Source organism: Tursiops truncatus, chromosome 1, assembly GCF_011762595.2.
Source record: "Tursiops truncatus isolate mTurTru1 chromosome 1, mTurTru1.mat.Y, whole genome shotgun sequence".
NCBI classification, from domain to species: Eukaryota; Metazoa; Chordata; class Mammalia; order Artiodactyla; family Delphinidae; genus Tursiops; species Tursiops truncatus.
This window is the reverse complement of record NC_047034.1, coordinates 103,560,587-103,585,286: the sequence shown is the minus strand read 5'-3', so window position 1 is coordinate 103,585,286 and position 24,700 is coordinate 103,560,587. Positions and strand designations below refer to the sequence as shown.

General features: G+C 39.7%; 1 protein-coding gene across 14 annotated transcripts in view; it reads right to left on the bottom strand.

Annotated features, from left to right (window-relative positions):
* Positions 1-6,845: 6,845 nt before the first annotated feature.
* The window catches only part of TGFBR3 (transforming growth factor beta receptor 3), a 211,519-nt gene continuing 193,664 nt past the window's right edge, over positions 6,846-24,700 (bottom strand). For 13 of the 14 annotated variants that reach the window (XM_033863594.2, XM_033863587.2, XM_019919591.3 and 10 more), the window contains one exon: positions 12,265-15,651. In XM_033863594.2, the coding sequence (XP_033719485.1) occupies positions 15,533-15,651 (119 nt within the window). In that variant the 3' untranslated portion in view covers positions 12,265-15,532. Of the gene's footprint in view, positions 6,941-12,264; positions 15,652-24,700 lie in introns of those variants that run through there. The other variant, XM_073811166.1, reaches the window with a different exon arrangement.

The window sequence follows — 24,700 nt, the reverse complement described above, 5'->3', positions numbered from 1 at the left end:
TAAAACCTCATGGCTTCTACCCAAACCAGCAGGGTTTGTGACACAGCACAACAAAACCCCTTCTTTCTTACCCATTTCCCAAACACACATCCACATCCACACCCACGCTTAGCCTTAGCAAGCAAATTCTTCACAGAACACGTTAAGCCAACCAAATATACAAAAATCTGTATTTACAAAAAGATTAGGAGGAGTTTATGCATTTCAGAAAAGGATCCTTTGCTTTGGAAAAGGATTCACCACAGGAACACTTTAAATAACTAGTTCACCAAATGATTTTAAAATAGGACTTGACTTCAAGCATCTCCTGTAGAAAAAAGAAAGAAGATTATATTTATCAAATACCTACCTATGTTCCAGTCACTGGGCTTGTCCCATTGGTCATTATTTTATTTAATCCTGATACTCCATGACTTAGTGATTTACACCAGGTGTATATCTAGTTATTACATCAGTTTGTTTATATCTTCTGAGTTTCTTTGTACTTTATAAACCATCATATTCATTCCCAAGAAAAAATATAAAAATATATAGCACACTGGGGTCATTTTGTATGGTGGCAAATAGAGCTTACCCACCTTGAATGCGCTGAAGGAGGTAACTTCCATTTCTAGCTGTTGTGATACCAGACCAGCCTCCCATTGTAAACAACTCTTCAACTGGCAAAAATGTAGAAAATAATTGTTCTCAGACACTAGACAGGACTGTGATCCTCAAGAGAAGAAAACAAATGAGGTAAATCCCTCAATTGCCCTACCTTTCTGCCTGGAGGCCCCTTACCCAGTGGGGTACAGGGAGAGGACATTCAATCAGAGTACAGTCCCCTTGCTGAGCTGAGAAGACAGTAATCAGAGGTCAGGGCTACTTAAGTGAACGGAATTCGTGGGGCAAAGCACTGGAGAGGAGGGACTCTGCAGAGAAAGAACTCTAGACATCTGCTTAGGAGTCCCCATGAATCTATGGTTGAATACTAAGCTGTTTTTGTCTGGGGTAGGACTCCACAAGGCTAGGCAAAGAGCTATCAGGGAAAGAACAACCACTGGGGTGCTGTAAACTAAACAACTACTGAAACTCAAACAGGACTGGGAGACATTAAAGTTCTGACCAGCCAGATGGAGAGATCTCACTGAACACTCCAGGCAGTCAATAGAGACCCAGGAAGGCCACATCTTAGGAGAAGGGTTAGTCTAACCTTGAGTAAAGGCTACTTTAGATCCACCCTAACAAGCCTTAAAAACAACTGTTGAAGAGACCAAGTTGATCCACAAGTAGATTAACTGCCTGCTAGAACAAAACTCAACCCTCTATTAAAGAAGACAACAAAATCCAGAATTCAGCAACATAGCATTCATAATTTACAACAGCCAATCAAAGATTATTAGACATCTGAAGAAGCAGGAAAACGTGAACCATAATGAGAAGAAAAATCAGTCAATAGAAACTGACATTCCCAATATTTTCCTTGCAATATGGTACAATACTTGCTTTTAGGAATGAGAATTTTAGTTAAATAAGAAGGTAAATGATGTTCTGTTTATTTGTTTAAAAACTGAAAAGTATGATAACCTTTAGGATTTATGCCCATCCCAAATGGAAAAAAAATAGGAAAAGAGTTTGTACTGAGAGGGGTAAACTTCATCTCTTTGAGAATCACTCTTGAATCATATGAATAATTTACAGCTTCATAGAATTATCATACTGTAAGTGGCCACAGAGTGTATCTATTTCCTCACTTGAAAGACGAGAAATCCAAAGCCCAGTGATTAGCTGTGAGGTAGCAGCTGGGTAATCACTGAGCCAGAATAGTCTCCTAGGCCTATGCTTTTTCCATGCTGCTTCTAGAGCCATCTTGTTAATTTTTAAATTTCACAGTATTTATTATAGTTCTGTTATTCTGGACACTGGACATACAGCCATGAACAAATTGGATAAGGCCCCTTTCTCATGGGTCTCACATTCTAGTGTGAAAGGCATACAACAAGCAAGAAAACAAATAACTAAGAGTTCCAGATTGGGAGAAGTACTCAGAAGAATATAAAAGCAGAAAAACACGATAGAGAGTGATTGGGGTGAGAGAGGCGCCTAATTTGGTTTGTGTGGTCAGAAAAGTCTTCTCTAAGGAGCTCATGTGCCCTGAGGCCTGAATGATGACAAAAGAGTTAGCCATGTGAAAATCTAGAAGGAAATAATTCCAGACAGAAGGAATAGCAAGTGCAAAGTCCTTGTGGTGGGAATGAGCTTGGCATAACCATTATAACAGGGAGTAGGGAGGAGGTTAGTGATTCAGTGATTCAGGGGTTACAGATTTGCATCCTGGACCTACTGCTGATTTACTGTACCACTTAGTTAAGTCTAGGTGACCATTAAGACTCTATCAGGCTCTGACATATTATGATTCTGTGATTTATTGAGAAAGTATGGCATGCCAGTAAAAAGTAGATGCCATGCCGAAATTTAAGGAGTAAGATAATGTCCTAGGTATGGTGTAATTAGAAGAGAACGGACTTTGAAACCAGCTCACCTCACGTGGACGTGCATGTATATAAACCACATGTTCTTGGGCAACTTCTTTGGGGGCTTATTAGAGTCTCAGCTTTATTGATAAAAGTGAACATAATGCTAACTAGCTCAGAGTGACCAGAAGGATGAAATGACATGTATAATAAAACCTAGCCCAGTGTTTGGCACATATTGGTATCAAAACAAACAAACAAACAAACAAACAAGAAAAAAACATGTTATTTTCAATCTTCTTTCTAGGGAATATGTCAGGCGATGCACATTGTAAAGGCATGTGAAGATGCCTGGAGAGAGGATGAAAGGATTCATTCATCACACAATCTGACGTGCCTACTACGTGCCAGGTCCTATTTTAAGCTCTGGGGATAGTGTGATGGGCAAGACAGACCTGTTTCTCTTGGAGCTTCCATTCTGGATGGGGAGAGACTGACGATAAACAAACCAAAACAAACAAAAATTACTGGTGAAAAATAAGAGCTTCGCAAAGAATTAAGCCTGAATGATGTGATAGAGCAGAACTGGGTGTCTACAGTAGACTGTGGTCCAGGAAAGACTTTCCCATCAATACTTCAGCAGAGCTCTGAGTAATAAGGAGGAGACAACTGTGCAATGACATGGGGAACAGCATTCCAGGCAGAGGGACAGCAAATTTAAAGGCCTTCAGGCAAGAAAGAGATCACAGAACATCGAGGCTGGAGCGTAACAGGTGGGAAGGAGATTTATATTAGCTGAGGTCAGAGGTGAGGTCAGATCCCTAGGGCTTTAAATACCAAGATAATCACAGATAAAGATCTAATCTCCCTAATGTATAAAGAACTCTTAGAAATTGAGAAGGTAAAGGACAACAACCCAATAGAAAAACAGGTAAAGAACAGACAGTTCACAGAAAGAGAAAAATAACTGATCTATATACATATAAAAAAGTTCACAATTTCGTTCATCACAAGAAAAATCCAAATTAAAATTACATTGAGATACCATTTTTTATCCACCAGATTGGCAAAAATACCAAAGTTGGATAATGCGCGCAACTTGTGCAGCTGTAAGAAAATAGGTATTGTTGACAGACGTGTAAAATGGTGCAACTTCAATAGAATTCAATTTGGTAATATTTATTAGAAATATAAATGCATTTACTCTTTGGCCTGGTAATCCTACTTCTGGGACTTTATCCTTGAGATTTGCCTGCACACAAACCAAAAAACCTGCATATGAAGCTACTCAGTGCAGCTTGTTTGTAACAGCAAGAGATAGAAACAAACCAAGTGTGCACTGAAAGGGACAGGTTAAATAGATCATGGTATATTCCCATTGTAGAACCCAATATGGCTATTAAAAAAAAAAAAAAAAGAATGAGGAACTCCCTTATGTTCTGATATGGAAACAAAATATATTAGGTGAGAAAAGCAAAATTCAGAGCATGTGTAGTGTGCTACCATTGTGTAATAAAGAAGAAAATAAGAAGCAATTCCTACTTGCTTGCATTTCCTTTAAGAAACAGGACAAACTTGTAAAGGTTTGGTTACCTATGGGGAGAATAGAATATCATTTAGATTTTCAAATCATATAAATTGTATTTTTATTCAAAAATGTAAAAATAAAAAGTTAAAGACAAAAATGAGTAAGTAAGAAAATGTACCGATTGAGCTAAGAAAAAAAATAAAGGAATTTGGAACTTTTTCTAAGTGTGATAGGAAAAATTTGGAATTTAAGTGTGATGGGAAGTCGTAGAGCTTTAAACAGGGGCATATTTTGAAGACAGTACTCCAGCAGTCAAGTGGGGAACAAACTGTAGTGAGACAAGAAGGATGCAGAAGTCTAAGAGATGTGTTAGTTTATGTTCCAGGACAGGATGACTTAGACCAGGATGAGGTGGTGCAGTTGGGGAGAAGCAGAATATGTTTTGGAAGTAAAGTCAACAAGACTTGCTGCTGATAGATAGGCTGTGAGGGGTGGGAGAAAATAAGAGTTTTGTGCCTTGAGCACGGGTAGCATGGTGATGCTACTAGAGCTCAGAAAGTGAGAAAATAACTCACAGATGGGGCAGCTCATAAGGTTCCACGGAGAAGGTTGAGTAACAGCAGAACTATGAAGGACATTAGGATTGGAGGAGATGGTGAGAAGGCCGTGCAGATGGATAGGAGGGAATGGAGCAGGCCAGGGGCACAGGACAGGGGGCAAGGGGCACAGGGCAGGGGGATGGATCACTCTCCTAACAGTTGCTTCTGGTTTTTCTCCATTGCAGCTCAGCTCAGACTCAAGGGCATTAAATGACTTGAAACCAAATCCTCCGTTTCCATTACATGCTTCTTTTAACTGCTTCCTACTCTTCCTGTGACTGTTTCCTTGCAGTAACTGAAGAGTTCCTATCACACACATTAGCATTCTGAGAAATATACTAAGAGGGGAAAATCAGCCAGTCAAAATGGGGACTCTCTGGTTGGGCTTAGGATTTGTCGATTTTTCCTTTGCTGGCACAATAACTGAATTAACTTCTCTTGGAATGTAATTGTAAACTGTTAACTGTAATGAAACAGTGAAGAATGGTGGATTTCCCTGGAGTCTAGGTTAGACACTCCAACAGATGCTTCTACTTTGAAACCTAATTGATAGGCTAAGAAGCTTTTTGTTTTCACCTCTCCATTCCATTTAAGAAAAAGATTTAATAACTAGATTCCTCAATGGAGAGACTCCCCTGCAGATTCTGTACTTATCTTGAAAGACTAGTGACCCCAGAAGTTTGTGTTTCTGAAGAATATACTTGAAGCTCTGGTTTCCAGTTTTGGAGGTTGATTGTTATTATCTGGGGTGAGTTTTAACACCAACAATCCAGTTTTCTCTCTTCCTACCCTTCCCCTCCATCAAACAGAATCCATGTGTTTTTCCCCTTTTAAAGTTCAGTATTATTTCAACACTCTCATCAAGTGCACTGTGTTCTTTGCAGGAACTATGTCATACGCAGTTTATGAACCGGGACGAGCAACAGATCGGCAAAAACTGCTCCACCCAAGTTACTTATGAAGACTTTCAACTCTGGATCTTGGGTTGGTCAAGTGGAAGGGACCCAGTTCGTTTTTAAAGCTGAGAAATTCTTGTTCTCCTTGCCCATCCTTCTTGTACAGATGATGTGCTACGGTCTGTAAAAGAATGATCAGTTCTGGGGCTTCTGAGCAGAAAAAAATATTGAGAATATGTTAATTTTTTTTAAAATGAGGAAAGTGTTTGAGATACAAGCGTGTGTGTGTCTGTGTACACACGTGCGTGCTCACGACCCTTATCTCTCTTGAAGTCAAGGTAGAGTTAACTTCAGTCATGTAGTTCTACTTTTGAAAGTTTTTTGTTTCTTTTTAAATGAAATCTCAGAGGCAATATATGGAGAAGGTCATTAAAAATCAATTCAAGCTGTGATCTTCTGCAGAAGGGGAGGTGATGTCATATGACCTTTAAGGGTGAAATAAAATCTACATAAAGTGCAGTGTTCAGTTCCTCCAAAAGAGCTGAGATTGAAATTTAGACACGAAGGCAGAAAATAGGCAAAAACTCAAACTGTAGATTATTGATGACATCTATAAAGCTTCAAGCAGCCACTTGCCCATTTTCAAACATACTGTGTTAGGGAAGAGCAATGCTATATAGGTTTGGCTTGCTTTGACACAAAAAAAGATGTGTGCATTTTCCTTGAAATTGGCATTTGGTAATATTTCTTCACTTTACAGAATTATTGTAACATTCACAGTGGCTGGAAGAAACCAACACTTTATAAATGACATTTGATTAGCTAATATTAATTTTTCTATAAACATTTATGTGGAAGGACAAAGAGGAGGAGGAGTAGTAAATCATCATGCAAATCATTGATTTCTATCTTAGCTCAGGCTGCTACAACAACTACCATAGAATAAATGGCTTAAACAACAGACATTTATTTCTCACAGTTCTGGAAGCTGGAAGCCCAAGATCAAGGCACTGGCAGATCTGGTGTCTGGTGAGAGCCTGCTTCCTGGTTGGTAGATGGCTGTCTTCACATTGTATCCTCACATGACAGAGAGAGGAAGCAAGCTGTCTCCTGTCTCTTCTTATATAGGCACTAATTCCAACATGAGGGCTCCACCCTCATGATCTAATTATCTTCAAAGGCCCATTTTCCAAATAGCATCACACTGGGGATTAGGGCTTCAACTTATGAATTGTGGGAAGGCACAACCGCTCAGTCCCTGGCATTTCACTCAGCACCCCTGCACCCCATCATGTCCTTCTCACATGCCAAATACATTCTACCCATTCCAACAGCCCACAAAGTCTCAACCTCATTCCAGCATTGCCTTTAACATCCAAAGTCTCATCTAAATATCACCTGATAACAGTGAGAATCGAGGTAGGTACAATTCATCCTCAGGCAACGTCCTCTCCAGCTGTGAACCTGTAAAGCCAAACAAGTTGTGTGCTTCCAAAATACAATAGTGGGACAGGCATAGGATAGACATTTTGAAGGGCAGCAGAACATGCCACCCCAAGATATGACTGTAGGAGTTTAGGAGTCATACTACCCCAAAATATGCAGCTTTGGTATATTGACTATTTTGAGCTGTAGGCACTTGAAAAACAGCAAATATGGGGAAAAGCTTACTCTGCACTCCCCCTTATCTGCCTGAAGACAGATCCTCCAAAAGGACCTCAATTGTCATAAATCTTCTCCCCAGGAGTTTTATCAACCAGGGGAGATTGATTGACTCATCACAGTAGAGGAGAATAGAACATCAATCTTAACCATTGTCACAAACTCATCTGTTCATCTATTTATCTTTCCTAAAAAATTATTTAATTATTTTGCTCCCCTAAAAGGCCTACTTCCCCCTCTTCTTTCCCTAAGATGCTATCTAATTCTGAATTCTAAGGCCGCCTGCTTGCACTACTCATTTTTCCCTGGTGTCTCCCATGTATATATAAGGCATACATGTTAATAAACTTCTGTTTATTTTTCTTTTGTTAATACATCTTTTATTAGAGGTCTCAGCTAAGAACTTAGAAGGGTAGAGGGAACATTTTTTTTTCCTCCCCCACAATTCTCATTCCAAAGAGGAAAAATAAGAAAAAAGGAAGGCATGACAGGACCCAAGCAAGTCCAAAACCTAACAAAACAAGTTCCATGTGATCTTAAGGACCAACACAATTCTCTTTGGCTTGATTTTCTGTTCCAGACCCAGCGGGGCAGCGACATCATGCCCACAGAAAGTTTAGGGTAGACCTAACATTAATCGACTTTTTCTTTTTCAGACAACTTTTCCTCTAAATGTTTTAAAGGATGGGAGAAAAAATCAGATCTGTTTTTTTACAATGAAAATGGGACAACCTATAGCTCTTATTTTTGGTCTTGAATTTATAACCATTTTGGGGTCATGGAATCCTTTAAGAATCAAGTGAAAACTGTGACTAGTTATCATATGTTAAGGTCCCAATGAATTAGATCTCTTTGTGAATGCTCTATCTGTTTGAGAAATCTATTTAACTATTCCTGTGCTAATATCATACTATTTTTATTTTAAGATTTTGTGCTAAATTCTAGTATCTGCTAAGGCCAAATCACAGTGACCATTCTTTTTCAAAATCTTAATTCAGTGAGAAATAGATGAACTTTTAAATAAATGATTCTGGTAGAATTGAATAATCATCTGGAAGAAAACAAAAATAGACCCCTAGCCTCATGCCATCACAAAAATATGGAATAAAGATCTAAATTTGAAAAACAAATTAATAAAACTATTAGTATATGCCTAGAATTAGAGAGACACTAAGCAAGACAGGAAACCCGGAACCCAAGAGGGAAAGGTAGACATATTCAACTACATAAAAATTAAACATTTTATCTTGGCAATATCTGTTATAAACAGAATGAAAGAAAAAACCATCGTGGATTAGAAAAATATATTTGTCATACATGACATGTGACATATAATGCCACTAATATGAAAAGTATTAAGAAAAATGCAACTCAGTAGAAAAGCAGGCAAAGGAAATAGAAATGTACAGAAGAACCTGGAAAAAGCCAATAATTTATAACAACTTAAAACTCACTGGTTATGAGGATAATATGAAGTCAACTAAGGAGATACAATTTTTCATCCATCAGCCTGGCAAAATTTAAAACGTAATGCTGGTAACAATAATAGATGATATTTATTAAGTGATTAGTATATGCTAAACACTTTATGTGGATTATCTCATTTAATGTTCATGGCAATGCTAAGAAGTAAATTTTTTTAAATTAAGGAAATAGTTCAGCTAGCAAATCGCAGAGCCAAGATTCAAACCTAGACAGTCTGGGAGCCCAAGCTCTGTTTCGACATGCCCCGTTCTGATGGGGAGGCCTGTGGCATTATGATTTGTTACAACCTTTAGAAAAAGTAATGTGGTAATAGATATTAATATTAAAAAACTCATTCCTTTTGACCTGCCGCCCCCTCCAAAATAAAAGGGCCACTGTGATCCTGGCACTATCCGTTATCAATTCTTTGACTACTTGGTAGAAGTTAGGTGTAAAACCATGTGGGCTTAGCAGCTTTTTTTTTTTTTAATTTTATGTTCTGTTTCGTTGTAAGTAGATTTTAATCCCCGATTTTCTTAATGGTTGAAGATGTATTTTCAATTTCTGTTGCTTCTTGAATTGGTTTTGGAAAATTGTAGTTTTCCAGGAAATCATCTGTGCCATTTACTAAGCTTCTGTCTCCCAGATCCCAATCTTCCCGTCTCTACCTGCCTGATGATGCTGGTGCTGGGACTCTGCAAACCACCCCCAATTACACCTGCTGACAATCACCAGTCCCAGGGATGCAATTCTTCCTACATTTATTAACTCTGTGTTACCTCAGTGTCCTCTCTTCACCTTTTCAGCCATCCAACACCTGCTTAACCAATTCCTGATATTGATTTCTCTCTGCTGAAATACCCAGTGTGACTTCTCTTCATCCAATAGGACCCTAACTGATATATTATCCATGTTGTCTAAGTTTTCAAATTTATTAGAAGAAAATTATTTATGGTGATCCCTTATTTATTAAAATCTCTGTAGTATCTGTTGATTTGTCCTTTTTCATTCCTAATGCATGCATTTATTTTTACTTAATTTTTGTCTATTTCTGGTAGTCTTTTAAAATAATAATTAGTTTTTGGCATTTTTCCTAATTTGTTATATTGAATACTCTTTCACCCTTTCATTGCTTCCCAATATAAGCATTTTACAGCTATAAATTTCTCATAAATTACTACTTTAGCTGCATGTACGAATTTAGTATTTTAATTCTTCAAGTCTATATATTTTCTGATTTCTATTATAAGTACTCCTTTGAACCAGGAATATGTGTTTTAAAATTTCCAAATATATTGAGTGTTTAAAAATTATTTTCTTATTGATCTCTAAATTACTTGCATTATGGATAAAGAACTTGACGAGTATGATTAAGTTCTATGATATTTGTTGAGAATTCCACTATGGTCTATTAATGGTCAATTTTTATAAATATTCTATATGTACAAAATTCTCAAATTTGGGGTCACAGATTCTATGTGTATGCCCAGTAGATCAAGCTTAACTTCAGTGTTCAAATCTTCCATATCCAAATTTTTTTTATTTATTCGCTTCTGAGAATGATATATTAGTCTTCTACGGTGATGATGAATTTGTCAGTTTCTCTTTGTGATTCTGTCACTTTTTTTTCTTTAAAGTACTAGAATGCCAGGACATTCAAGGATGTTACAACGATGTTAACTGCAGTAGAGTATCTTGGCAAAACCCTTCTAAATGTTCATCAGTAGCAAATTGGCTGAATTCATTACATGAAATACTATATAGCCACTAAAAAGCATGAATTTGTTCTATATGTACTAACTAAAGGCAGGTCCATGTTAAGTGAAAAAGGCACATTTCAGAGTATGTATACAGTGTAAACCAAAAGAATTTCCTCTATTTGTGAACATGTATCAATATGTTTGCCTTAGAAAAAAGGCAGTTCCTCCAGGGAAGTGACTAGAGGGGGTGGGAAGAGCATTAACAAATAACTTCGTTTCATTTCACCTCCTTTAATGGCCACCTTTTACTTTGGCAATTTATGGAAAGTCTAGTGCAAAAGTGATGATCAGTGCTCGTGAAGCTTGATAGGGAGATATGCCACAAGAAAGAAGCAAGTCACAAATGTTATAATGTGATCTTATTTATTGTAGTGACATTTACATGTTGATATGAACATTAAGGAAATGTCTGGGAACACATTCACTAAATCAGTATTATTATCTCTAAATTTGAGGACTATGGAGGCTTTTTCATTGTTACATGTCTATTGTTTGCATTCATTTTATACATATACATTAACTGTTTGCAAAAAAAAATAATTTTTTATTCAGTGTAACTACAAAAGGGCTATGGACACTTTCAACAAAGAAACTCAAAACTAGAAAAAAAGTCCAGACACATCAATGCAAAAATTTACATGCAATTTCAGGTAGTTAATAGACACCCTGAAGCTCATTTATGGATCAGCTAGGTTTCTGCTTCAGTAGACACAAAGAGAGTTTAACAGCAGAAAAATTTGTTGACCTGCCAATTTCTCTCTTTTTCCTCTGAGCGAGGAGCTGGCTCCAGGGCACAATTTGGGTACTGGACATTGGCTGCACTCTTATCTGTAACAAGGACTCCACCTTCGCTGGAGTGAGATGCTGCTTAAGCCCCTCACACTGCTCTTGCTGTGTGGACACCTGCCTGTGTGACGTGTGAGCATGGGCCACTGGCCTTGATACATTTTTGGGTCTGTTTCTAACCATCTAGATCACTAATTCTCAAAAGGGGTGGAGAGGCAGGGATATGAGAGAGCAGTTTGTAAACACATATTCAATGTTATAATTTCATCTCTGATAGTAAAAGCTATTCTTTTCATAACATAAATGTGTCTGGTGGGAGATATGCCACATAGAACTTTAGTTCCAGCGAGGTGAGAGAAGTAGCTGGGAAAGTAAGCAGATTATTCTCTTTGAACCATGCTTAGGAGGCTGAACTTTATTCTGAAGGCAAATAGAGGAATTACTTAAAGGCTTTAAGCTGGAAGGTGACATGACTTGAGGCTGTTCAGGACTCCTTTGGCTGCGCGGTGGAGAGAGAGTTGGAGGGGAGCAGGCTGGGAAGTGGGCTTGTGCAGTGATTCAGTTTAAGAGATAACAGGCCTTGGATTCCGGGTAACAGCAGGAGGAGAAGAAATAAGTGCATGGTTTGGAGAAAGAGATACTCGAAAGATAGAATAAACTTGGATTTATTCATTTGGGGGTGTGAGAACCAAAAAGGAGTCCAGAGGGATTCCCAGGTTTCTGGCTTGAGCAGCTGGTAGATGGTGATGGCGTATTGATAGAGAATGCTAGAAGTAGCACTGAGGTGTTTGGAGGGATTGGAAATAGTAGGTCCAAAATACGTATTATTTCTCACTCCGTGCCTCTAGGAGATTGACAGAAAGCCCCTGAGCGGATTCCAGGGCTGACCCCCACTTCCAGGTCTCCTGCCATGTTTTTCTGAGAAGAGTAGCAGCTCCTGCACGTCCCCTCCGGTCTGTCTACCCCCCCACCTCTGCTCTGTGAGCCTTCGCCCTTCCCCTCCCTCCTCCTCGTCAGCACAGTCGTAGCGGAGGATAAATTTAGGAGAAAGGCACAATGAACAATGGTTATATCAGCCTGAGGGTAGAATTTAATGATGACCAAACAAGACACGTATTAATAATTGATATATATCTTTTTATTATGCACAGATAAAGGACTTAAAACTGTGGTTATCAAAACTATACATCTAAGCATGTTCATAAGATTGACGACATACTGAACAGAGAAAAGAGTACAACAGGGGTGCTCAAACTGGCCACAGGGATTTTCAGGGTACTCTTTTTACCCTCATAGATGATGAAAAACAGCAACAAAATCAGGCTCATTCAGGAAAAACCAGAAGAGAGAAGTATTGTATTTGGAAACTGATAATAGTCCTTTTCAGAAAAACATCTGTCAGTTTCATGAACAACCCCCAGTGAAAACAAACAGGAAAAAAAAAATCACACTCACGAGTCACCCAACAAAATGTGCTCTGTTAACACAATCAGCAGTACAACCATCACTCAAATCATGAGGTAGTTACAGTACAAAAAAACCGGCACGCAGGTGCACACACACTCACAAGCACGCCCACAACAGAACACACACAGGAAACGGGTTTACAATCTCATTACAGACAAGGAAAAGACCTTTTGTTTTGTTTAGAAAATGCTATAGAAACAGCTTACTCAGAAGGAACCTGACTTTCCAAATACAGAGCAACGGGCTGGTACACACCACACGGTGAAAAGCTATAGGGTATTACACAATCTGCCTTCGAGTTTAGGGCATTTCAACAATAGCTTTAGCATCAAATAAATAAAACAAAATGGCCTCTGCAAATGAAGGGTGTAACCTGCAGAAGTAACAGAAGACTTTGCAGATAGAGGAATTTAACTGGAATATAAAAACAGTTTTAAAGAAACCTGTAGGATGTATTATAAAGTAGAGCTTATACTTTGTATTAAAACTGTGAAATATGAAGCAACTGGAAATGCTGTAACAGGAAGCTAGGGAGAAAACACAATTTTTTTAAAATGTTCACTTTTTAGAAACATTTCAGAAATACTTAATGATGTTCACTCTGCAATTAACGCAGGATTGGGTTTCATCAACATGAATTTCTTGATCTGAATAATACTTCTGGATAGTAAGACCCAAACAAATAAAAGTTGATTTCTTCTTCTCTTTCTTTTAAAATCTTTTGGTTTGCACCCATAAATTTGTAAATTAATTTTAAATTATTTATAAAATCATCGGCAATGTAGCATCTCTCTCAAAAATATACATTTAAATATATTACAAAAGGTTTTAACCCTGTCCATCTAAGAATTGGACCTTTTAATACCTCTTAATAGTTAATCATCTTTTTAACAGGATGGATAGGGATTTTTAAAAAGCAAAGAACTGATCAAAAGAATTCACAGTAACTGAAATTAAACATTTCATATGGAGTAACTTAAATTTATCTAAAACACTTAAATATATCTTTATACACAGATTTTTGTAGTAAAATATAGCTATAAGTGACTTAAAGACTCTAGTCTTCTTTGAAGACATCTTTAAACTTTTTTATACATAGAATATGCTAAAACAATACATTCTGCTGAAGGTTAGGCAAAGCGCATTATTTTCAAACACAGGTAGCATAATCTAGGTCCTCCACTCATACCTTTATGTTAAAAAAAGTTAACTGAAGGCAAACGTTTTTCTAATCTCCTATCTTCATTTGTCTGTGAAAATCTGCAAAATTATCAATATAGATAGCCTGGAAATCTTAGCCCACAATCTGTTTTGATTAAAATCATCCTGATTGAATGTCTATAACTATCAAATCAATCAGAGCATGACTCCATGATGGGTTAACGATTGTCAATCTCTACCTATTTGCCTTGTAGACACTGCCCTCAGGTCTCCGGTGACATCAACATTTCCTACTTAAGATTCCATTCACAGAGAACCAGGCACAACTTCCTTATTTTAAGAGCAGTTAGATTTGCTTCTGAATAGTTTGGGGTTAGAATCTAGCCTGTTCTATTTGTAGACTTCTGAGTTGTTTGGGAGAATTCTGGAAAGAGAATAATATTTATTTGCAATGAAGTTACCTTCAGGAGTAAATGATTTGGCATGGACATTTCCCTCCGGCATCTTTTTTTAACATAGAGGTATCAGTTGAGCTTATTTTAGCTGCAAAGTGGTATCATATTATTCCATTTTAATAAAATTCACCTCAAATTCTTTTTGAGTTTTGGGGGTATATTGAAGGCAAGAGAACTAAAGCAATCCAAATGAGTGTCTTTTTCCGTATCTCATCAGTTTCTTGGCAGAACTCGTGACACTGTTCAGATAACCAACAGTCTGCCATACATTTGCATCTTACAAGAGCTTGGCGTTTACAAAAGGGTCTAATGAAAAGGCTGACATGTTTTGCGTGGAAACACGAATTCTCTCAAATATATTTAAGAATAAGTTCCAACTCGGAAGGTGTAGGACATTTTTAAAATGGGAATGAATTTTCTCTTCTTAAACTGAAAAAAACAAATGTGCCAAATGATGTATTATATACTTGTACTGGTACATATATCACTGTGCAAATTCCTCCTCAACTTTACAACCGAATTTTGCCCCCATTTACACATTAATGTAATAGAACACATTGTCATAAATGGGCACAAATCTTCAGTCTCGGATTTTGGCCATTTTCAATTTCTATATGCCTATAAAGAAATGCAAAATTTACATTAAGACATTTTTGCAGTTGGTGTGTGAATGTGGGGAGAAGGAGGAAGCTGATAAGGAAATCAGCACTGGTTTTGGCCCAGGGCACAAGAAAGGAATGTTGCCTTGAGGTGTGTCAGGATGCAGTCCGTGAGGGCAGCACCGATCAAGCCGACACTGCAGTCCCCACGAGTGTGGCAGCAAGGTGAGAAGTGCGCATCCAGAAGGTGCAAATTAGAAACGGAGGAACACACTGAGAAAGTCTCGAAGCATTTCTGTTGTTTTACATCTTGGTTCAGTTATAAAAGAATCTTTGGCCACATCTACTCACTGGTTCTACCATCTGGCTATTATCCTTTTACCAACCCTTTGCGTCTGGGTAAAACGCAGGGCTCCAAATTACGGATGTTCTTACCTGGACAAAGCAGCATTTTAAAAACTGGCATGTGTTTCACATTGAAAACCCCCAAGCCTGTGAGGGGCTGGTGGAGAAGGCCACCACCTTAGCTTTCTCACATGAATCTAGTGTGTTACAGAAGCCCAGGGGTCACATTTATATTAGCCCTGGGTGGGGGGTGAACACAACAGGTGATCGCTATATTGAAATTCACTCTCTTTTCCAGGGACCCACAATCTAGCCTCCCGAGTTCCCAGTCCTGCTCTTGGCGGTGGGTGGGGCAGGCTAGGCTGTGCTGCTGCTGGAGCAGGGCGTGCTCTGCGTGCTACCGATGCTGTGCGCAGCGCTGCTGTTTTCCGAGGCTGGTGGGGAGGTGGGGACCTGCTGCCTTCCTGCAGTCTCTCCTGCAGTTAATGAAGAAAAGGGGTGAGGAGAGATGCATGTTACACATGGGCACTTCTGAAAAGACCTTTTTCTCAGTTTCTGTTTTATCTTATTTGGTTATTTTTTTAACCTCTTTTTTGGAGTATAATTGCTTTACAATGGTGTCCTAGTTTCTGCTGTGTAACAATGAAAAGCCCATTTTCTCTGATGTTCTTCTCATCCATGGGAAGAAGCAACTAGACCAAAAGGCCTTGTACCATAGGCTGTTCTGCTTGTGGGTATGTTATTTTCCTTTAAAGCCTCTTGCATGGGGAAAAGAACTGATTTCAAGCGGACTGACAGTTAATAGGGGCAAAGACCCCTGATAGTTGAGGACGAATGCCCAGGATTTCAGTGCCTGCAACCTTTGAAGACCACCATCATCTGTACTGTGTGATCCAACTGACTAGCACCTGTATTCAGGAAACACCTCCTCTCATAAAGGTATCGTAGGGTTCGGAGAGTGAGACCTTTAAACTGTAATAAGAGAATCTTGGCAATTTGGAGGCCTTTTTCTGAATACCCCTGGTCGAAATAGGGGTAGTGACGGCTAGGTTTCGCCCTAGCTACAGCGGAGAGAGCACCGTGCACGGAGCACATGACCCGCCTGAGAAATGGAGGTATAGGAGGAGCCTGCTCCCAGAAACACCTTTTGAAGAAGGGGCTTAGCTGTTGCACAAGGGGACTGTGGTTGCCAGGCAACAGCCCCTCCATTGGGAGGTTTACTGCAGGGTGCAGCTGAGCACATCAAGCACCCCACTTTTCATCACACACCCCACTGCATTTCAGCAAAGCCCATACCTCACGCCAAGTGCGCAGGGCTGTGGGGAGGCGGGGGAACCTTGGGTCACACAGATGGTCTGCATTTAGCACTGCAAAAGGCTCTAGAGCTGTCTTTTCTTCAACAAAACTGGCCTCAGGGCAGCCCTCAAACAATGGCTCTAGGTAGGGAAAAGTGATCAAGGCTCTCTGATGACAAACACTGCATTTTCTTCGAAAAGTCAAAGCATCAACTTCGTACACTTCTGGTCAGCGATCTCCCCACTCCACTGTGGGAAGCCCCAGAGGGCCAGGTCTGTTTATGAACGAGCCTCCTCTTTCCTGTCAGGCAGAAATACACAGCACTCCGCAGTTGATAAGCAACCCTCTGGCCTCTTCCTTAAAACAAAACACACCAGCAAAGGCTCTGCCCTCCAAGCACAGGAACTTAGTCCGTTACTTCCATTCCCCTTTTGGGGCCCCTCAAAAGCCTCTGCCAAAACAGCAGTTCTACAAAATGTAGAAGCAGCTCATGCCTCTGGGTCTGGTTACAGCTTTCCCTGTCACCCACTTATGAACCACACGGCTACAACACACATTCTGGCCTCAACCTCAGGGCCTTGCATATGCCATATGCTTGTTGCATATTTGGCCCTTGCTGTATTTCCTCTGATTATCTATTCTTCTGGGATTGGTGGGATGCAGAGGGGAGAGCAGGTCAATATTCCTCAGAGGCAGAGAAACAATGTATTTTTCACTCTTCTTTTTTTTTGGGCAATCTATATTTTGGACCCTTTCCAGCATTACCCTCTACCCTTCATGTGTGCATTTAGTTAAAGGTGGGGAAGTTTGCCTCAATGACAGTGACTTTCTGCCAGAAATCCACTTTCCCCAGAGTGGGAACTTTATTTCTAAAAGGAAATTAAATCTGTTAGCTATTCTGAATTATGTCTACCCCCTCCCACCCCCAAAAAACCCCAAATCCTCCAGAGACTAGAACAACTCGTGATATACTTTAAAAATTCAGCCCCCTTACAACCCACATGTTGAAACATACCCAGCTGGATTCTCAGGTTATCAATTAGCAGGACTAAAGTGGCTGTATGTGAAGCACATTTTAAAAATATCTTTTCCCCATTTCAATAAAGGAGCCGTCAGAAAAGCAGGCGGTAAGTCACTATACCCCACCTCCCTGTTTTGGCTCACCTGGGTTTCGTTCGTTCAGCCTGATAGCAGCTAAAGCAAGATGGCTTTGGCTGTTCTATCGACAGTGAACAGGTTTGTCTCATCCCAAATGTGACATGTGCTTGATTATTCACATTCAGGAAAAGTGCCAGTACTACTCCCTGCCCAGGAAGTCTGAATATTTGCTTTCCGATGTTTATTTGCCAAATATAATTTGTTGTCATGTCAGTTTATTTTAATCATTGCCCATTAAAAAGGTCTTTCAACTTCCAGAGTTTTGGAAACTCTTGCGCTGCTAATACAAAACACCGTCCAAAATGAAACCCCAAGCAAAACAAAACAAAGAAGTCCCCTATACTCAAGACTACAGGCTACATTTCACCAGGGTGGACAAGTCAACTTAACCTAATAATCCGCTGGCTTTGAGAAAACAGTGTGCCAAGGAGTACCTTTCGGAAATGTTGAAAACAGCTTCTTTAGACTATCCCTTCTAGCTCTGTGTCTATTTTCACATGTGAGATGTGAGATTTCTCAGTATAACCAAGTTGTTAAAAACTTTTACCTTTGGAAAAACTTTTACCTTTGGAGAAATCAAGAAAAGTTTTCTCATTGTCAGATGCAAGTGGCACTACAGAAAAATTCACCATGAGAAAGGAAGTTTAATGTGCAGATGTTTCTGCTTAAAAAGCCAGCAGAGTCCCTTAGGTTTTCTAAGATGGGTTCTTTGGTTTTCTGCTCTCTATCACAGTGACCTCTGATTTCTTGGAGCACTGAGTTTCTCTAAAATATCCCTTGGGTGACAAATACAACTGGCCTACTTCTGGAGAAGACGGATGGTCAGGGAGGACTGCAGGGCTATGCAGAGCAGGCGCACTTAGAGAATGCAAGTTCAAGGAAGGCTCCCTGCTCATAAATATCAAACTTGGCCATCAGAAGAAATGTGTTCAGTCTTCATGCTTTGCTCCTAAAATCTGAAACCACCGAGGAAGAGATATTTGAGAAGGAGAGTGAGTCGGGGAAAGAGGCATCTGGCACACAGGATACTCAGGAGGAAGGTGTGTTAGGACAAGGATTCTTTCCACCCGGCTCAGTGTGAGTTGGTGGTATAATGGTGAGCATGGCTGCCTTCCATTCCACCCAGCTCACATATTAGCCTGTGGCTGAGCTTAGATATTGCCAGAGATGCTTTTAAGAAAAAAAAAAAAAAAAAACCCCACATAGGGCTTCCCTGGTGGCGCAGTGATTGAAAGTCCGCCTGCCCATGCAGGGGACGCGGGTTCGTGCCCCGGTCCGGGAAGATCCCACATGCCGCGGAGCGGCTGGGCCCGTGAGCCATGGCCGCTGGGCCTGCGTGTCTGGAGCCTGTGCTCCGCAACGGGAGAGGCCAGAACAGTGAGAGGCCCGCGTACCGCAAAAAAAAAAAAACCCACATATTTTAAGGGATAACCTATTTCCTTTCTTTAGCTTGGCATGGAGCTGTCCAGATCCGATTTCCTGCCACCTCTTTGGCAGTCTACTTTATAACTGGATTCTTATCTCTTAAATCTTTCACCACGGCAGGTCCTGGGGAAGAAACTTAATCTAAAGATGTGAATAACATGGAGAAGCTCTATGGGGAAACAACAACAGAAGAATTTTAAAGAAAGGTGAGAGGAATCTCAATTATTTAGCCCAAAGCAGACAGTTTGCAAATATTGCCCACAGAGGATTATTACGAAGAGGAGCAGACAGGTGTACTGCTCCCTGGAGAGCAGTACATGAGGAAATGAGTTTAAATGGCAGTGACAGAGATTTAGGTCACATAGCAGGGAACTTGCTGATTATGGGGATTGGTTAGTTAGAGCGGGAATTTATGGAATTTCTTTCTTGAGAGATATTTAAGCATTGGATTGAAAACCATATGCCTGGGGGTGACTTAGACCTAATATTACTTGATGCTGCAGAGAAAACAAAGATATTTTCCTCAAGGCCTATGTGTTGGTTGCAATTTTGTACCAATTATTGTCTCTTGATATCCTAATTATAATTATTTCACAAGCTCATTCCAATAAGGAGAGTGAACTAGACCACCTTTAGTTTAGAGAAGCTTTCAGTCACTATTCATCATTTTCAAAAATTGTCCCTCCTCACTTTTCAAGCTACAGGACTTTCCTGTTGTAGCCAAAACTCTGCAGGAGGGGTGAATTAGATGTTGTTATAAGTTATGGAGAAAGGTTCCAAGGCAGGAAGTAAAATCTTTCAAAATGTCCTGCCTCCCACTTTCTTTCTATATTCCCGCAATATGGCCAACCTGTTCGCACCTGCACTTTGGTTTTTTGTAGGCATCTTCCTTTAACTTAACCTGAGCACTTGGGTGAAAAGAGTGGATCCTGCCCTCTCTCCAGGCATACCAGGGTTCCCATCTGTCCCACCTGCATCTTTCTGATCCGTGGGAGTTAGTCTCTTGTCTCCTACTTAGTCCCACTTTAGCTGATCTTCTTGCTGTTTCTTTCTTCACCTGGACTAAACTGGGGAGCTTGGAGAAACTTCAGATGTCTGAAAGCATTTGAAGCCTCTAGAGATGTTCCTAATTAAAAGGAGCATCCTAATTACCTGACTCAGGTGGACCTGGGTTTGTGCTTGACTTCTGCTTTAAGAACATACAGTGTGTTCAACTCAGGATCGTTGAACAGAAGCCCGAGGGATTGGGACAGGCACATCTAATTCAACACCTCAGCATTTTACTTTGTTCTGTGAAACACAGTGTTCCTTCCACACTTAGATTTTTTTCTGCCTGCACATATGAGCAACCTTACATTTTTTGGAGGACTTTGGAGTTCAGAAAACTTTTCACTTGCATTTGTTTAAATACGCTCACCTTCATAACCCTGTGAAGTACAGATCATCTCTATGTTTACTAAAGAGAAACATGGTTCATATTCTTGGCTCAGGTAACAAGATTAGCAGTTGAACAAACTAGTGCTTCAAGTCCAATTTCTGACAATAGCCCATACTTAAGGTGGTACAGATACACATAGAAGGTGGCCTCCCTCCCACTTTTCCCCTCTTCTTTCTCTTCTTCCTCTTCTTATTATCATCAAACTTTGAGTGCATCCAGTTCAGGGACCACAAAGGCAAGTTAAAGTAAAGATAAATTATAACAACATCTAAACCACCCCCTCCTACAGTTTTGCCCGCAAAAGGTAGGTCTTTTTTTTTTGGAGAATGGGGAGTGGTAATTTTTGAAACTGATGAAAAGGGATTGAAAACTTCCCTAAACTAAGGGTAGTCTAGTTTACTCTTCTCACAGGAGGGAGCTTATGAAATTCAAATATCAAGAATCAAGATATTAATTGGTACAAAACTGCAAGTCATAGGCTTAGAGGAAAAACCTTACCCAAATGACAATTTACAGATTTTTAAAAGGCATAAACCTATAAGAAGAAAGAAAACCTACAAGAAGAAGAAAGAAAACAGGAGTGGAGACAATAGCAATAAAATACTGGAAGCTAATGAGGAAATGGGTGAGTAGTAACTGACTTAGCAGATTCAAGTCAAGACTTAGGTGGAAGCTAAGCCACCAGTAGGAAAAGCTGAGAAACAGCCAAGTAGGAACACAGAACTCCTCAAAAACTCAGGAAATGGTGGCATCAGGTACCCCTAGACAAGAGGGTGAACATGGGGCTGTAAGAAGTTGGGTTGGCTAAACTTCTGCTTGAGAAGCAATAACATTTCTCTAAATCCCCTTCTTTACTCCATGGTGCTGGGACCCTGCCCTTCCTCATCTGGGAGAAAGACAACAAGTTTACTCTCTAAAGAGGATGAAACTAGGGTTCCGGGAATGACCAACACCAGCACAATTGAGGGTAGAGAACCACAATTACACAGGAGAATTAAATTAATGTCTACACGTTGAATGTTGTGACCCCCAGAATGCTGACAGCCAGAACTACAACCTCCAGGAAGGAAACAGGAAAACCTGTTTCATTGAAAACCTGATAAGCTCAAGAGGAAAGATCCAAAGATGAGATACCAGGAGTTCCTCAGTAAAAGGCTTAGCCAGATCACCCTAAGGGAAGTTCAAAATCAATATGTTCTATCCACAAGCTCAGAACTTCCCTATTCTTAAATAACTCTATATTAATATTCTCAGACAGATAAGACATTGCACCCATAAGAGTAGGATATATTTTTTTAATTCATAGGAAATACTTCTTGGAATTAACAAATGTGAAGGCAGTATTAAAAATGCAATAAGAAACCGAAAGATAAAGATGAAGAAATCTCCTAGAAAATAAAGAAAGGAAAAAGATGGAAAACAGAAAAGAAAAATTAGAGCATGATTCAAGAAGTTCAACTTTCAAATAAAATTATTTCTAGAATGAGAGAACAAAAAAAACAGGGGCAAGAAAAAATAAATAATTCTAAAAAATCTCAACAATGAAGGACATAGTTTCTAGAATGAAAGGGCTCAATTAATGCCCAGCATAATGAATGAAAATATACCTACATCAAGCACGATTATTGTAAAATTTCTTCCAGAGAGAAAAAACAGCTCAGGAATCTGAATGGCTTTGCATTTCCCCAAAGCAATCTTCAGAGGTAAAACTCAATGAGGAGTGCTTTCAAAATTCTGAAGAAAGTTGTAACCTAAAATTCTATACCTTGCCAAACTATCTACCAAGTGTTTGTATAAAATGAGGATATCTGCAGACATGCATGGTGCAAAAAACATTTACCTCTTATGTTCCCTTTAAACCAAGAAGGGGGAAGACAAGATGCATGACACAGGACATCCACAACTCAAAAGTACTGAGGAAAATGAATCAGTAGAATATCTGATGTCTGAATGTGTAAGTGTAAGAGGAGATTGAGACAACTGGCAGAGTCAACTGATGAATTAGTGATAATTATATACAAAACCAAGGTAATGTGGGGGTGGAGAGAGAGACAATTAGTAATTCTAGGAAAAATTAGAAGTCATGCAGGAGAAGCAACACTATTATACTACATGGCTAAAGTGTGGTTAGGATTTAGGCTGTCATAATAACGCAAACATTAATTCTGACCTAACCAAAATGTCAGTATAATTCTATTTGGAGGATGGTGGGGACAAGGGGGACAAGAAAGGCATGAATATATAATTGGGACACAGGGCTGAAAGAGAACTAAATTTTCATTTTCCATAGTAAGAGGTCGACAGAAAAGACCTAAAATTTTTGTCAAGAAGTGGCAACATATTCATGTTATTTAGAAATATGGATTGATGTCCAAGAGAATCAGCTAAGAGTCAAAAATGGTGCTCTGAGGAGACAGAAAAGGGAGTGGGGCAGTAGGGGGCTCATGTTTTTCATAACAAGAACTATTTACAGAACTTACAGAACTATTTCAGCCTTTAAACTATGTGCATGTTGTGATAAAGCTTAAAAGTTTTACTAAAAATTAAAAGTAAATGGTTTTGCTCCTCTCCTCAAAAAATTAATGATATAATATTGCACATGACTTTTGGGATCTTCATGAGTCAGGTTAGGGACCATGACCTAGCTAGGCTCCCAGGAGTATGAAGATTCTATGGCTCCATTCCAGCACCATTTCCACTCTGACTGCCCCTCCTCTCTGCACCATCTTAGTGGAGAATGTAAATATTAGAAATGGAGTTTTCCAAACAGAGTGAATATAGCCCTAAGGAAGTATCCCTTATTGTGCCCAAAGTTGTCATATGATAAAGCAGGGACCCAGCTTTTTTGGACTAACACACATTCCAGGTGTGTAAGTAGATCTCCACAATTGAAACCTGTGACTTGGTTCTGCACTCTGTGCTGCAGAAGGAATGGACAGCACAACAGGAAGTTGTCTAAATTATGGATCATTTTAGCCATAGAGGCAGATGCTGCCTGAACCCCCAAATATACCATATAAGGTCTGAGGTCCACAGCTTAGATTATTGTGGAAACTGAATGGACTGAGTCAGTGTTTGTATAGACACCTCTTCCCATTGGCCACTGCATTATGACCTTCTCTTTTTATCTAAACTTGCTGCTAGCTGACCCAGGTAAGAAACTGAGGGGGTTCTGGATAGGAAACTACCATTTGGTCCTAAAGTGAGCCTTTTTCTTCCTTGCATGACACTGGTATTCCTTATGAGCAATCTTTAAAATGAACCATAGGCTATAGCTTTTAATAAAAAGTCATTTGGGGACTCCCCTGGTGGTCCAGTGGGTAAGACTCCACGCTCCCAATGCAGGGGATTCGGGTTCGATCCCTGGTCAGGGAGCTGGATCCCGCATGCGTGCCACAGCTGGGAGTCCACATGCCGCAACTAAAAAGATCCCGCATGCTGCAACGAAGACCTGGCACAGCCTAAATTAATTAATTAATTAATTTTTAAAAAGTCATTTGAAGCTGTATCATATGTGATGCTAACAGGTTTAGAGCCCAAATGACAGTGTCTATAAACCTTTCAGCTTCCAAATCAGCATAATTTATTTTGCTGGAAATCATCACAGGAAGGCCTTTGTGTTTTGTTTTTGTTTTTTAATCTACTTACAAATCTATGACCAAGGCCAGTCATGGCTCAGCAGGTACGTGGTAAGCGTCTGTGGGTGACTACCCCGTAGAAATTCTCAGGGCTACAGGGTCTTCTAGGCGTACTTTCAAGTTCATTCCTAATATATACAGCATAAGCTGCCCAACAGCCCTAAACCTTACAGCAATGCAGGATTGGGGAAAGTTGCAAAGAACTGTGAGTCTGAGATGTGAATGTGTCAGTACTCCTGTGACAAAATTATTAACTCTAAGATGCTCCTCTGCTAAACGCTGTGCCTTCCAGTGCTTGTATACGCTGTTCATGAAGAACATTCCTAAACTGATTCACAGATGTTCATATATCCTCAGAGCCTTAAACTTAAGAGACTTATTTCCTTTCTCTCACGTGAAATATACACTTGACCCTTGAACAACGCAGAGGTTAATCTGCATGTAACTTATAGTCAGCCCTCCGCATCCGCAGGTCCTCTGCATCCGTGGATTCAACCAACCGCAGACCGTGTAGTGCTGCAGTATTTATTATTGAAAACTATCCGCGTATAAGTGAACCCTCACAGTTCA